This window comes from Odocoileus virginianus, unplaced genomic scaffold (genome assembly GCF_023699985.2).
Source record: "Odocoileus virginianus isolate 20LAN1187 ecotype Illinois unplaced genomic scaffold, Ovbor_1.2 Unplaced_Contig_6, whole genome shotgun sequence".
In the NCBI taxonomy this organism is placed as follows: Eukaryota; Metazoa; Chordata; class Mammalia; order Artiodactyla; family Cervidae; genus Odocoileus; species Odocoileus virginianus.
The window spans coordinates 2,646,482-2,661,955 of NW_027224323.1; the positions used below are offsets into that span (position 1 = coordinate 2,646,482).

Below are 15,474 nucleotides of genomic sequence, written 5' to 3' on the forward strand. Positions count from 1 at the left end.
CAGCCTGCAGCCCTCGGCCCCCAGCGCCTCCGACCACGCGCCCACTTTCTGCCTCCGTGGACTCCCCGCTGCTGCTTTGCTGCCCGTGAATGGAATCGAGTCGCCCTTTGCTTCTTCATGCCTGCTTTCCCTTCCTGTTTTGGTGGTCACCAGGCCGCGCTTTCTTCCCCCATTGAAAGATTTCAGTTTTGAGACCGTGTAGGCTGGGCGGAGGGGACCGCGCCGTCTCTCAGATTCAAGACACGCCCTGCGGAGGGGGCTGGGTAACCGGGAGGCCGGTCCAAGGGGGATCCTGGCACAAGCTTGCCCGTGGAGCTCACCGTGGTTTTAGGCGTGCCAGGGAGAGCGTGAGTGGAAGTCGCTCAGTTGTGTCCGACTCTTTGCGACCCCATGGACTGTATGGGATCCTCCAGGCCAGAATACTGGAGTGGGTAGCCTTTCCCATCTCCAGGGGAAGCTTCCCGAACTAGAGATGGAACCCAGGTCTCCCCCACTGCAGCCAGATTGTTTAGCAGCTGAGCTACCAGGAAAGCCCCAGAATGCTGCAGTGGGTAGCCTATCCCTTCTCCAGCGGATCTTCCCGACCCGGGAATCGAACCGGGGTCTCCTGCAATGCAGGCGGATTCTTGACCAACGGAGCCACACAAAACGCAACGCCAGCGTCCCAGGCAAGACCTGTAACCCCGACGGGCCCTCATCACCGCAGCACACACACAGCTCGCAAACCCAAGGCTGGCTTCCAGTCCCCACAGACACGGGCTGGCCCCGGGGAACTCCGAAATCTCCCACCCCGACCTGGCCAGCTCCCCCCGGGGCTCATCCGGACCTAAGAACGCGGCGCCCACACGCTACCCCCCAGCGGTCACGCCGTCTGCCTGGGCGCCCTGCATCGGAAAGGTGTTTTCACTGCACACCCTCTGGTTACCGGGGCTTCCCAGCTTGTGCGCACGGAACAGAATCCACCTGCCCATGCAGGAGACCCAGCTTTGACCCCTGGGTCGGGAAGATCCCCTGGAGGTTGGGCACGGCCACCCACTCCAGGATTCTTGCCTGGAGAATCCCCACGGACAGAGGAGGCCGGCGGAGCTACGGTCCATGGGGTCGCAGAGACTCGGACACGGCTGAAGTGAGTTAGCAGCCGGCGCGGCAGAGCAACTTTTGTTCTGACCCACCTGGAGCGCCAGCCGTCCGGGGCAGGAACAGAAGCAGGAAAAGGACACTTTCGGGGACCCCGGGGGTCAAGGGGGACCGGGTCACAGCCCACCCCTCCGACACACACACCCCACGCTCGCGTCTGCCGACCTGCGATCCCCATCGCTCTCCCGCGAGCCTTGCCCGTCTCAGCGCCCCGACTCGTCTCTTCCTCATCCGACAGTGACGGGACGGACGACAGTGACGGGACGGACGCCTTCAGCCGTGTTCCTGTTTTCTTCCCCTCGATTCCCTCCCCCTCCCCTTGCCACGCCTGCCGCTAGGAGGAACTGGGACAGGTGGGTCCTCTGGTCTCCTCCACACCCGCGCCCGTCCACTCGCGAGGAGAAGGTCGTCTTTCTTAGAGTCGGGCCAGACGCTTCACCGAGTCTTCTCAGAGCAGGGACCAGGTGGGTCTGGTCTCACTGATCATTTTTTCTTTTTCTAACTTATTTGATTTTCTGGACCGTGCTGTGGTTTTCTTGCGCTGGGGCACACAGGCTTGTCGCTGCAGCGGCTTTTCTTATGCAGCGTGGGCTCCAAGGCCCCCCGGGTTTCGGCAGTTGTGACGCACGGGCTTACCTGCTCCAGGGAACGTGGGATTTTTCCCCCCCGATTGGGGATGGAACTGCTGTCTGCTGCAGTGACAGGAGGGTTCCTCCCCACTGGGCCCACCAGCGAAGACCCTCAGTGAGCATTTTCATCACAGACGTGGGTGGGGAGGGTCGTCTTCCCAAGGACGGGACCCGGAGCTTCCCCAAGTCGACTCACATCAGTCACCAGGTTAGTCCCCTCAGCTCAGTTCAGGTCAGTTGCTCAGTCCTGTCCGACTCTTTGCAACCCCCGTGGACTGCAGCACGCCAGGCCTCCCTGTCCATCACCAACTCCTGGAGTTTACGCAAATTCCTGTCCATGGAGTCGGTGATGCCATCCAACCATCTCATCGTCTGTCGTCCCCTTCTCTTCCCGCCTTCAATCTTTCCCAGCATCAGGGTCTTTTCCAATGAGTTGGCGCTTCGCAACAGGCGGCCAAAGGATTGGCCCTTCAGCAGGTGTATCCCCTCTTTATGGGATTTCCCTCCCATTAGGTCTCCACGGAGCCCTAAGTAGAGCTTTCTGTGATGTACGGTAGGTTCTCATTATCTACTACATTCATAGTATCAATATGCACACTTATTGATATATTGTACATGCCAACGTGTATAATGATGTATCACCTACATCGCATCCATGTCAATATGGGCTTCCCAGGTGGCGCTAGTGGTAAAGAATCTGCATGCCAACGCAGGCGACGTTACGAGACACGAGTCTGCTCTCTGGGTCAGGAAGACTCCCCTGGAGGTGGACATGGCAACCCACTCCAGTGTTCTTGCCTGGAGACTCCCACGGACAGAGGAGCCTGGCGGGGCCACAGTCCACGGGGTCGCAGAGAGTCAGACACGACTGCAGCGACTTAGCACGCACGCCTCAACAGTGGACACACGTCCATCTCCATTTCCCAAGCCATCCCACCCCCACCTTCCCCCGAGTCCCTACGTCTGTGTCTCTATTTCTGCTTTGCAAGCGGGAGCATCTCTGCCATGTTTCTAGATTCCTCATAAACCTGTCAAGATGCGACACTTGTCTTTCTCTTTCTGACCCCCTTGAGTCTGTGCGACAGTCTCTGCGTTTTCACCTTCTGCCCTTTTTTTCATCTTCATCGCCCTGGCGTGTTCTGAGACCAGCTGAGACCTCCCAGCAGGGTCTGTGGACAAGGCAAACGAGAGTAAAGGAGATGATGCCTGGTCCTGGGTGGCAGCTAAGAGTCCTTCAGGACAGTGTGCAGAGAGGTTGGAAGACGGGGCAGAGGGCCTGGGGCACAGAGTCCTCCAGAGTGACCGCCGACTTACAAGGGCTGCTGGCCGGGGGACGGTCCCTTTAACACAGCGCATGCGTGTTCCCATTTTCACTGTCTCTGTTTGAGGCTTGGGTTTCCCCCGCCACAACACACAATACCTTTTACCCTTTATTAAAGGTTAACTGTGAGATTCCTTAAAAAAGTGGAAATGGAACTGCCATATGACCCAGCAATCCCACTGCTGGGCATACACACCGAGGAAACCAGATCTGAAAGAGACACGTGCATCCCAATGTTCATCACAGCACTGTTTGTAATAGCCAGGACATGGAAGCAACCTAGATGCCCATCAGCAGACGAATGGATGAGGAAGCTGTGGTACATACACACAATGGAATATTACTCAGCCATTAAAAAGAATTCATTTGAATCAGTTCTAATGAAGTGGATGAAACTGGAGTCTATTATACAGAGTGAAGTAAGCCAGAAATAAAAACACCAATACAGTATACTAACGCATATATGTGAAATTTAGAAAGATCGTAACCATAACCCTGTATGCAAAACAGAAAAAGAGACACAGATGTAAAGAACAGAGTTTTGGACTCTGTGGGAGAAGGCAAGGGTGGGATGATCTGAGAGAACAGCATCAAAACATGTATATTATCAAGTGTGAAACAGATCACCAGTCCAGGTTGGATGCATGAGACAAGTGCTTGGGGCTGTGCAGTGGGAAGACCCAGAGGGATGGGATGCGGAGGGAGGTGGGAGGGGGGATCGGGATGGGGAATACATGTAAATCCGTGGCTGATTCATGTCTTTGTACGGCAAAACCACTACAATATTGTAAAGTAATTAGCCTCCAATTAAAATTAAAAAAAAAAACCTAGCAACTGAAGAACAACAAAAAATGGACATATTTCAATCTTTTGGATGCTATTGCAAATAGACTTGTTTTCCCAATTTCATTTTTTGGATGGTCCACAGCACTTGCGTTTGTGTCTGAATCTTATGCCTTGCCGCCAGGCCAAATCTGGGTATTAGTTTGAGGATTTTTTTTTTAGTGGAGCCTCGTCAAGATTTTCTATATATAACAGTCATCTGCAGATGGATACAGTTTTGCTTCTCTTTTCTGATCTGCATGTTAAAAAAAACTTTTTTTTTTTCATTGAAGTAGAGTTCATATGCTGGGTTGTGTTAGTTTAAGGTGTACAGCAGAGTGATTCACTTATACAAATGTGTGTATATGCGTGCAAGCATGCTAAGTTGCTCAGTCGTGTCTGACTCTTTGAGACCCCATGGACTATAGCCCACCAGGCTCCTCTGTCCATGGGATTCTCCAAGCAAGAATACTGGAGTGGGTTGCCATGCCCTCCTCCAAGGGATCTTCCCCACCCAGGGATGGAAGCCCGAGCCTCTTATGTCTCCTGTATTAGCAGGTGGTTTCTTTACCACGAAGGTACCTGGGAAGCACACAGTACTATACTCAACACTTTGTAATAACCTAGAGTGGAAGAGAATCCAAAAAGGAATATATTTATGTAAATCCGAATAAAAGTACAGTACCCTATATTATACAGTACATCCTTGATGGTTATTGCATATTTTTTAGAATAATAAAAATCTTAATCCACTGAATATTTTAAAAATTTGCTTACATTTTAATACAGCTTTTGTCTGACTGGCCTTGGCTTCTGCTCCACACCCCGGAGTGCACAGGATGCCCCACGTCAGAGACGGTCCAGAAGTGCTGAGGCTGAGGAAACCTGAGCAGGCGTGACAGAGTCTGTCGTCTAACGATTTCTCAGTCTGCTTTTCTATCCGTCTCCATTCTCTATGATTGGTATAATTATGCAATCATTTACCTATCATCTATCATGTATATGTACGTATCTATCCATCCATCCATCCATCCATCCATTTACTGATCCATCCATTCATCCATCTATCTACCGATCCATCCATCCACCCATCCATTCATCCATCCACCCATCTAGGTATCCATCCATCCATATATCCATCCACCCAAACATTTATCCATCCATCCATCCACCCATCCATCCATCTACACATACATACATACATGTATCCATCCATCCATGTATCTATCCATCCATTCATCCATGTATCTATCCATCCATTCATCCATCCATCCATATATACATACATACACACATGTATCCATCCATCCATGTATCTATCCATCCATTCATCCATGTATCTATCCATCCATTCATCCATCTATCCGTCCATCCATCCATATATACATACATACACACATGTATCCATCCATCCATGTGTCTATCCATCCATCTATCTATCCATCCATTCATCCATCTATCTATCCATCCATTCATCCATCTATCTATCCATCCATCCATATATACATACATACGCACATGTATCCATCCATCCATGTGTCTATCCATACATCTATCTATCCATCCATGTATCTATCCATCCATTCATCCATCTATCTATCCATACATCTATCCATCCATCCAACCCTCTATGTATCCATCTATCCATCCATCCATTGATCCATATATCTTCCTGTCCATCCACCCATCCATCCATCCATCCATCCATCCATCATGCATCATCCATCTATTTCAACTAGCCACCCATCCATCCACCCATCCATCCACGTATGCACCTATGGCTGTGGTTCACAGACTGGGAGGACTTTACCCTCTGAGGGGACATATAACAACGTCTGGAGACCTTCTGGCCGTGACAGTGATGGGGGCAGGGGCTGCCCCTGGCGTGCGGTGGGGGGAGCCCAGGGACTCTCCTCCACACCCTGCACAGGGCCCAGGACGCCCCCCCATCAGAGACTCGTCCAGCGGCTGAGGCTGACCAGCTCAACGCAGACACTTGGTGACAGCCTCTCCTTGCCCTTTCTGCCCACACAGCTCCTCCCCACCCCCTCATCCGCCAGAACCCCACGTTTCCGCCCTTCCCAGACTCTCCTCGGGGTCAGAGAAGAAAAGCAGCCATGGGGAGGTGGGGGTCAGCGCCTCTTCCACAGAAAAACGGAGTTGTGGGCAGCAGGACCTCAGTGAGCCAGCGTTCGGGGGGTGGGTGCAGCCCCCGAAGTTATAACATCGATTTTCCCAGAAAAGAAACCAGATGCCAGGAGACGCATTTCCCAACGACCTCACACAGTTTCTCAACTTCCTGGTGGGCTGAGCCGGGCTTCACACTCAAGGGTGGGGGGAGGTGAGAGCTGGCTTCACTTCCTCCCAGACTCCAGGACAAAGATCTTCGGCAGCAGGAAGGCTGTGCTGTGTCGTTTCGTTTCTTTTCTTTTATTAAGTTTCATTTTATTCGAATTATTATTACTGGCCATGGAAGAGGTCTGCGGGATCTTAGTCCCCTGAGCAAGAATGGAACCCAGAACCCCCCCTAAAGTGCAAGCTCGCAGGCTTAACCAGTGGACCCCCAGGGAAGTCCCCATTTTAGAATTTTTTCATTGGAGTATGGAAGTGCGGTGAGAATATTAGTCGCTCAGTCGTGTCTGACTCTTTGTGACCCCAGGGACTGTAGCCCGCCAGGCTCCTCTGTCCATGGGGATTCTCCAGGCAAGAACACTGGAGTGGGTTGCCATGCCCTCCTCCAGGGGATCTTCCCGACCCAGGGATCGAACCCAGGTCTCCCGCACTGCAGGCAGATTCTTCACTGTCTGAGCCAGCAGAGAAGCCCTAAGTTGGCAACCATAAGGTTTTTTTTGTTTTTTAAGTCTGTGAGTCTGTTTCTATTTTATAAATAAGTTCATTTGTATCATTTCTTTTTAGAGTCCACATATAAGTGATAGCATATGATATTTGTCTTTGTCTGACTTACTTCACTCAGTATGATAACCTCTAGTTACATCCCTGTTGTTGCAAATGGCACTGTTCCATTCTTTTTTATGGCTGAGGACTGTTCCCAGGTGGCTCAAGGGTAAAGCATCTGCCTGCCAGTGAGGGAGACCCAAGTTCGACCCCCGGGTCGGGAAGATCCCCTGGAGAAGGGACAGGCTACCCATTCCAGTATCCTTGCCTGGAGAATCCCATGGACAGAGGAGTCTGGACGGCTACCGTCCACGGGGTCGCAGAGTCGGACACGACCGAGCTACTCAACAAGAACAGCAACGACTCGGAAGCAACCTTGGAGTCCATCGACTGATGAAGATGTGGTCCATGTGTACAACGGAGTATTACTCAGCCATGAAAAAGGATGAAAGAATGCCACTGGCAGCAATACGAACGTAACCAGAGAATCACACTACAGGAATACGTCGGACAGAAAAAGACAAGTATCATATGATACAGCTTATTTGTGGAATCAGAAAAAAAAAAAGAGAGAGAGAGAGAGACACCAGTGAAGTTATCTACAAGGCAGAAACAGACTCACAGACATACAGAACACACTTGTGGGTGCCAAGGGTGGATAAGCCGGGCGTGTGGAATGAACAGATATACACTGCTAGATGCAAAATAGATAAAACACATGGACCTACTGTTTGGTGCAGGGAAGCACACACAATACCTTATATAAAATATATAGAAGCAACGATTTACTGTATAGCCCAGGAAACAATATTAGAACCTCGTAACGAGGTTTCAGAGAAGTCGCTCAGTCGTGTCCGACTCTTTGCAACCCCAGGGACTATACAGCCTGCCAGGCTCCTCCATCCGTGGGATTTTCCAGGCAAGAGTACTGGAGTGGGTTGCCACTTCCTTTTCCAGGGGATCTTCCCGACCCAGGGATCGAATTGGGTCTCCCACATTGCAGGCAGACTCTTGACCATGTGAGCCACTGGAGAAGCCTATAATGGAAAATAATCTGAAATAATATATATGCATGTATATATAAAGTTTAAGGTCAGAAGACTTAAGTAACACCTAGTGTTAAAAATGAAAGAGGCAGGCCTTCCGGGTGGCTCAGTGGTAAAGAAACCGCCTGCTCACTCAGAGGACACAGATCGAATCCCTGGTCCGGGAAGATCCCACATGCCACAGAGCAACTAAACATACATGCCCCAAGTATCCAGCCTGCTCTCTAAGGCCTGGGAGCTGCACCTAGGGAGAAACTGCACACAGTGACACAGACCCAGCGCAGCCAAAAAAATTAATTAATTAACAAAAAAAAAAACCCACCCTCGGAAGCAACCTCAGTGTTCATCAACAGAGAAATGGATAAAGAAGACGCGGCCCACGCACACCGTGGAATATTACTCAGCCATGAAAAAGAATGAAATCATGATGGACGTATGCACAGCACTGTATGTAACATAGATAGCCAGCAAGGACCTGCCGTAGCCCACACGGACTTCTATTAAATGTCTCGTATGGTGATGGGGGTTTAGTCTCTCAGTAGTGCCCGACTCTTTGCGACCCCATGGACTGTAGCCCACCAGCCTCCTCTGTCCGTGGGATTCTCCAGGCAGGAATACTGGAGTGGGTAGCCTTCCCTTCTCCGGGGGATCTTCCCCACCCAGGGATCGAACCGGGTCTCCTGCGTTGCAGGCAGATTCCTTACCGACTGAACTACAAGGGAAGCACAATTATGTTATATAAAACATGCAAAGGCAAGGATTCACCCTGTAACACAGGAAATACGTTCACACCTTCTCATAACCTCTAAGGGAAAGCAATTTGAGAAAAATGCATTATCGATACAAAGTTGAAGGTCAGCAGACATCAGTAAGAAACCGTTCTTAGAAAGGGAAGAGTTGGGACTTCCCCAGTGGTCCAGTGGCTAAAACGCAGAGTTCCCAGTGCAGGGGGCCTGGGTTCCATCCCTGGTTCAGGGAACTAGACCCAAAACATATCAACTAAAGAGCCTGCCTGCCATAACTCAGGCTCAATAAACAAATACTGAAAAAAGAAAAAATAATAATAAGTAAAACTCTTGCTTCCTCACCTTCTGCCCTATTTTGCAGAAAGAACTGAAAAAGCCTCCACAGACATTAAAGATGACAGAAAGACACAGAAGACACAGCGAGAGGCCCACGGGGGGTGACAGAGTCAAACATCACCTGGAGTCACCGCTGGGCAGAAGACAGACCCGGGAGGATGCACAGAACGCCGTCCACTGCCTAGCTTGTGATGACAACCGTCTGCACACATAGTCAGAAACCCCCACACCATGGCAGGTCCCTGGCCGTCCAGGGGTTACGACTCTGAGCTGCCACCGCAGGGTGGGGCACAGGTTCGATCCCTGGTCGGGGAAACTAAGATCCCATAGGCTGTAAAGTGGCAAAAAAAAAAAAAGACAAAAAGCAATCCCCAAACAAACCCCCCCTGGGACCCGCACCTTCAGTGATAGCCGATGGAAAACGTGACTTCCTTGGGGCTTCGCTGCTGGTTCAGTGGTAAAGAATCCGCCGGCAGATGCAGGAGACACCGATTCAATTCCTGGTCCAGGAAAAAAAAAAAAAAACAAAAACCCTCACTCCGTGAACCCCAACGAAGCCCGCTCACCCCAACAAAGAGGTTGCACCCCCCCCCCCAACCACCCCACCCTGCTGGCCTCAACTAGAGAAAAAGCTCAGCGTGCAGCAAGGAAGAGCCAGCCTGGGCCAAACAGACACCCAGAAATAAAAGGATTAAATGCACAATGCGCCCTCCTTACCTGCAGCTCCTGCAGACGCCGAGGCCAGGACTTAAGTCTGGCGCTGGACCATCCCTCCGCGGGAGCCTCGTGGGCACGGCCTAACCGCCTCTGAGCTGCCCCCCGGAGACATTCCTGGCCCATCATCTCATCGCCCCGGGGTCTCCCGGGTGTTCGACCGCGGTCCCCGCCCCCCGCCCCCCGGGCTCACATCTCGGCGTCCTCGGTCTCCCCAGCGCCGCGCACCCACGCTGCCCAGTTCCACTTTCACTTTCTCTTTGTGGAGCCCAGCTTTCCCGGAAGAAGATGTGGCCCCAGGGCCCCAGGATGCTCGCCTGGCTCGCCCCACGGCCGGAGGACCCCGGCGGGGTCCAGTCCTCGGAGCGGGTCACAAAGACCCGGACGCGCCGGGGCGCGCACGCGCGCCTGCCCTGCGCCTGCAAGGAGCGCTACTGGCCCCTAGTGACCGAAGCTTCCAGATTCCGTCCTGGCAACAGCCTTCACTGGAAGGACTGATGCTGAAGCTGCAACTCCAGGTCTCTGGCCACCTGATGCAAAGAAACTGACGCACTGGAAAAGCCCCGATGCTGGGAAAGATTGAGGGCGGGAGGAGAAGGGGACGACAGAGGATGAGATGGTCGGATGGCATCCCCGGCTCCGTGGACACGAGTTTGAGCAAGCTCCGGGAGTTGGAGATGGACAGGGAGGCCTGGCGTGCTGCGGTCCACGGGGTCGCGATGAGTCAGACACGACTGAGCGACTGGACGGAAACAGTTTTACCCACACTGACTAAACCACCCTCCACCTTCTGACTTGGCAAGCCCGGAGCTGTCCCCAACGCCTGTGCATTCAGGTCCTGCCGGGTGGAGCTGGGCAGGGTCGGCCCCCACCCCAGGCTCTTTAAGCTGCTGGGTGGTCGGGGGTGGGGGTGGGGGTGGGGGGGTGGGGGTGGGTGGTCCTGGCGCGGTTTGGAAGTTTTCGTCACTAGAGGTCAGTAGCGCTCTCTGCAAGTCCGTACCAAGTCAGCGGGCGTCCGAGGAGTTTTGCTGCCCTTGAAAGCGGCCTCCCATTGGCACTGATATCAGGAGCTCATCTTTGAACAAGCAAGAGTGTTCCTATGGCTGGGCGTAAGGAGTTTGGAAACTAAGATCATGGCATCTGGTGCCATCACCTCATGGGAAATAGATGGGGAGACACTGGAAACAGTGTCAGGCTTTTTTTGGTGGGGGGCTCCAAAATCACTGCAGATGGTGACTGCAGCCGTGAAATTAAAAGACACTTACTCCTTGGAAGGAAAGTTATGACCAACCTAGATAGCATATTAAAAAGCAGAGACATTACTTTGCCAACAAAGGTCCATCTAGTCAAGGCTGTGGTTTGTCCAGTGGTCATGTATGGATGGCAGAGTTGGACGGTGAAGAAAACTGAGCACTGAAGAATGGATGCTTTTGAACTGTGGTGTTGGAGAAGACTCTTGAGAGTCCCTTCGACTGCAAGGAGATCCAACCAGTCCATCGTAAAGGAGGTCAGACCTGGGTGTTCATTGGACGGACTGATGCTGAAGGTGAAACGCCAATACTTTGGCCACCTCATGAAAAGAGTTGACTCATTGGGAAAGACCCTGATGCTGAGAGGGATTGGGGGCAGGAGCAGAAGGGGACGACAGAGTATGAGATGGTTGGATGGCATCACCGACCTGATGGGCATGAGTTTGAGTGAACTCCGGGACTTGGTGATGGACAGGGAGGCCTGGCATGCTGCAATTCATGGGGTCGCAAAGAGTCGGACACTGAGCGACTGAACTGAACTGAACTGAAGGAGTCTGGGACTTCTATGAGCCCACTCACCCTGCTCCCACCTGCCAATGCAGGAGACTGGGGTTCAGTTCCTGGGTCAGGAAGATCCCCTCAAGGAGGGCGTGGCTACCCACTCCGATGTTCTTGCCTGGAGAATCCCACGGACAGAGGAGCCTGGCGGGGCTACAGTCCACGGGGTTGCAAGGAGTCGGACATGAAGAAACAATACACCCGCCCCACCCACCCACCCCACCCTGCTTGTGGGAGAGGTGTTCCTGGGCACAGGGGTCATGCTGGAATGGGGGGGGGGTGTTGGTTCTCAAAACGCACCCACCCCAGATTCTCCTTTAAATGCAAAAGGTATTATTCCCTGCTTTGAGCAAGCTCCGGGAGTTGGTGATGGACAGGGAGGTCTGGCGTGCTGCAGTCCACGGGGTCACAAAGAGTCGGACACGAGTGAGAGGCTGTTTCATTCTTCCCTGGGATGCACTGTGATGCAAACACAGGGGACAAACCATTGGCTGTTGGGTCCTAGGGTTTCCAACGTCAGCCAGAGACCACCCCCAGCCCCCCAGGGACCAGTGTGAGACCACCTGAGGTCACAGACTGTGAAAGTGAAAGTGTTAGTTGCTCAGTCATGTCTGACTCTTTGCGACCCCATGGACTGCAGCCCACCAGGCTCCTCTGTCCATGGGATTCTCCAGGCAAGAATACTGGAGTGGGTTGCCATGCCCTCCTCCAGGGGATCTTCCCCATCCAGGGATAGAACCCGGGTCTCCTGCATTGCAGGCAGATTTCCCCTGAGTCACCAGGGAAGCCCAGAGTCAGTCACAAAAAACTCCCGCCCAAATGGAGCAGGGGACACCCACTGTACTACCCCCCTTCCCCCAACGAGGCCTCCTTATTTTAAAAAAAAAAAAATTTTTTTAATTGAAGGATAATAGCTTTACAGAATTTTGCTGTTTTTCGTCAAACATCAACACAAATCAGCCATAGGTGTACCTATGTCCCCTCCTGCTCCTATTCAGATTTTTTTTTCTTCCACCCCAGGCAACTCATCTCCGCCTGTCCACGCTGAAGGCAGAAATAACTGCAGATATTTTTTTTTTCCCCAGGTGGTTGCAGAACCAGCTCGCTCATATTTTCTTTTTTTTTTTTTAAACAGGAGATTAGTGTGCTTATCTGCCGGGCTTATCTCTATTGTTGCAGCAGTTTCGGAAACCCCCTCCCAGCCCCCAGGAGCTTCTGTTCCTGGAAAAAATTTTAAATAAAAGGTAACTGGTGGGGAGAGGTTAGATGCAGGAGAGATTGGGGTGCGGGGCGGGGAGCATCGCTCTCTGCAGTGGGAAGTGAGAGGGCATCTGAAAGCTCCCGGCTGCGCCCGGGGTCCGCGTGACCCCCACGGCCCCGGCTTTATCTCTCCGGGCTTTGATGTCTGTTTGCTGTTGTTTTTCCACCCCGTGTGTGTTTCTTGTTTGTGCATCTTGTGCAAGGATTAGGACAGGAGTCTGAGCAAGCTCCGGGAGCTGGTGATGGACAGGGAGGCCTGGCGTGCTTCTGTCCTCGGGGTCGCAGAGAGGCGGACACGGCTGAGCGACCGGACTATGTCTCTGTCTGTCAAGGATGGGGAGAAGAGATAAGTGCTCACTGTTCTTGCACTTTCGTGCTCAGATCTGTTGTGCGCTGGCAGGTTTAGGGTTAGGGGACTTCTGACGACGCCCAGGCTCACTCCAGAGACAGCCCCCTCCCACTCACCCCAGCTTCCCACCTCTCACACCAGAGAGCCTCTATTCACCCCGGACTGTCTGCACTTACCCCAGAGACCCCCCCACTCTCTTCAGGTTTCTATCTCTGATCCCAGAGACCCTGGGGCTCACCCCACACTTCCACCAATCACCTCAGACATCCCCGTTCACCCCAGATTTCCATCTCACCCTAGAGATCCTCAGTCACCCCAGCTTTCCACCACTCACCCTAAAGAGCCCCATTCGCCCCACATTGGTATCCATCACCCCAGCAGTAACCCCACTCACTCCAGATTCCTCTTGGTGGTTTAGTCGCTCAGTCGTGTCCGACTCCGTGCGACCCTGTGGACTGTAGCCCACCAGGCTCCTCTGTCCCCGGGATTCTCCAGGCAAGAATCCTGGAGTGGGTAGCCATGCCCTTCTCCTTTCCTTCACCCAGACACCCTTCACTGACTCCAAATGTCCATCATTCATTGCCGAGACCCAGCCCCTCCCCGTTCGCCCTGAATTTCCACCCATCACCCCAGAGACTCCCCTCGGTCACCCCAAATTTCCATCCCTCGTCTCTCAGGACCCTTACCATCATTCCAGACTTTTACCCACTCTGCTCAAAGACTTCCGCAAGACCATCCCCGATTTCCTCCAACCACCCCAGAGACCCCAGAATCACCCCCCGATTTTTGCACCGCTCAGACACAGTCCCGGAGACTCGCTGAGGAGTCCCGGGACAGGGTCTCTCCCGGGGAGGGGGTCTGGGTCAGCAGCTCAGCGTCTGCTTGAGCAACCTGCCTGTCTCAGGGCTTCCTCAAACACCCCCGGGGTTTGCAGAGGATCCTGGCGGGCTGCCGTCCAGGGGATGCGAGGAGTCGGACGGGACTGGGCGAGTAACCACACACGCGCACGGGTCAGAGAGGGCCTGCGTGGTGGAGTCTCGTGATCCGTAGGTGAATTCGGCCGCCTTTGCAAGGGCGCTCTTGCTTTTTCGTAGCTCGGTCGTGTCTGACTCTTGTGCGACCCCGTGGACTGTAGACCGCCAGGCTCTTCTGTCCATGGGATTCTCCAGGCAAGGACACTGGAGTGGAAATACCCACTGGAGTGGGTTGCCACGCCTCCTCCAGGGCATCTTCCCTACCCAGGAATCAAGCCCGAGTTTCTTGCTTTGCAGGCAGATTCTTCACCGTCTGCGTCACCAGGGAAGTCCCTGTTTCAGGTGCTTCACTCCGGGGAATAACCAAGGCATTCAGCGCTTCATTTCTGCCTGACCATCGTCTGTACGGAGCTTGAAAGGGGCTGTCAGCTCACGAGCCCTGCAGAGTCCCAGGACCAAGCCAGACGGGGCTATGTGTAGGTTGGGAGCGGGGAGCAGGTGATGGAGTCTTGGGGGGAAGGGAAGGACACAGTCACCCAATTTTTTTTTCAAGCCTCGAGTGCAGAAGTTCCAAGGGTCGGCCGGGGAATTCCTGAAAACCCTCTTTCAGTCCACAGACAAGTGCTCTCTGAGTGCCTTTAAAGATTACAAATGCCAGTTTCCCTAAAAGTCAGCCCCAGCCAGGAGCGATTCCCTGGAGGGCTATTTCCTGGGGTAAAATATCCACTTTCAAGGTAAAAAACAATTCGGGGTCATGAGGCGTGCGCTTATTTTATAGTTCCCTCATCTCGGGCTGGAACTTCAATCACTGATACAGGAGAAAATGGAAATGTATTCCGCCGTCTGAGTCTCGTGAAGAAGGGTTTATGTTGTTGTCGTTGTTTTTGTCCATGCTTATAATGCTAATGAGGCAGGCAGGAAGGCAGAGGCCTAATTGGGCTCTTGGAGCTGCTAGGAGTGTGCTTCATGCTGTTGGAGTAATACTGTGGGTGTCCCCGCCGCCCACTCGGGGAGAAGAAAAGATCACAGCAACAGCAAAGAAAAAAAGTGTGACTTTCTGGAAAAAGGAGCGTGGAATTTTCAGGCAGTTTAGAACATCAGACTTTTCACTTGGGGGGGGCAGGCCCGAGTTTGTATCAACAATTCGGTGATGGGTGTCTTCTTTCTTTAAATTATAGCTGAGAGTCCCTTTAGACTACAAGGAGATCCAACCAGTCCATCCTAAAGGAAATCAACCCTGAATATTCACTGGAAGGACTGATGCTGAAGCTGAAACTCCACTACTCTGGCCATCTGATGGGAAAAACGGACTCATTTGAAAAGACCCTGATGCTGGGAGAGATTGAGGGCAGGAGGAGAAGGGGACGACAGAGGATGAGATGGCTGGATGGCATCACCGACCCAATGGACATGAGTCTGAGCAAACTGCCGGAGTCG

At 52.7% G+C, this 15,474-nt stretch overlaps 1 protein-coding gene across 11 annotated transcripts in view; it reads right to left on the minus strand.

Annotated features, from left to right (window-relative positions):
• The window catches only part of CSF2RA (colony stimulating factor 2 receptor subunit alpha), a 67,177-nt gene extending 57,117 nt beyond the window's left edge, over positions 1-10,060 (minus strand). For 8 of the 11 annotated variants that reach the window (XM_070463803.1, XM_070463809.1, XM_070463810.1 and 5 more), the window contains exon 1: positions 1,303-1,387. In XM_070463803.1, coding sequence (XP_070319904.1) covers positions 1,303-1,315 — 13 coding nt within the window. In that variant the 5' untranslated portion in view covers positions 1,316-1,387. Of the gene's footprint in view, positions 1-1,302; positions 1,388-4,686; positions 4,863-9,331; positions 9,433-9,649 lie in introns of those variants that run through there. The other 3 variants (XM_070463802.1, XM_070463801.1, XM_070463800.1) reach the window with 3 other exon arrangements.
• Positions 10,061-15,474: the final 5,414 nt, after the last annotated feature.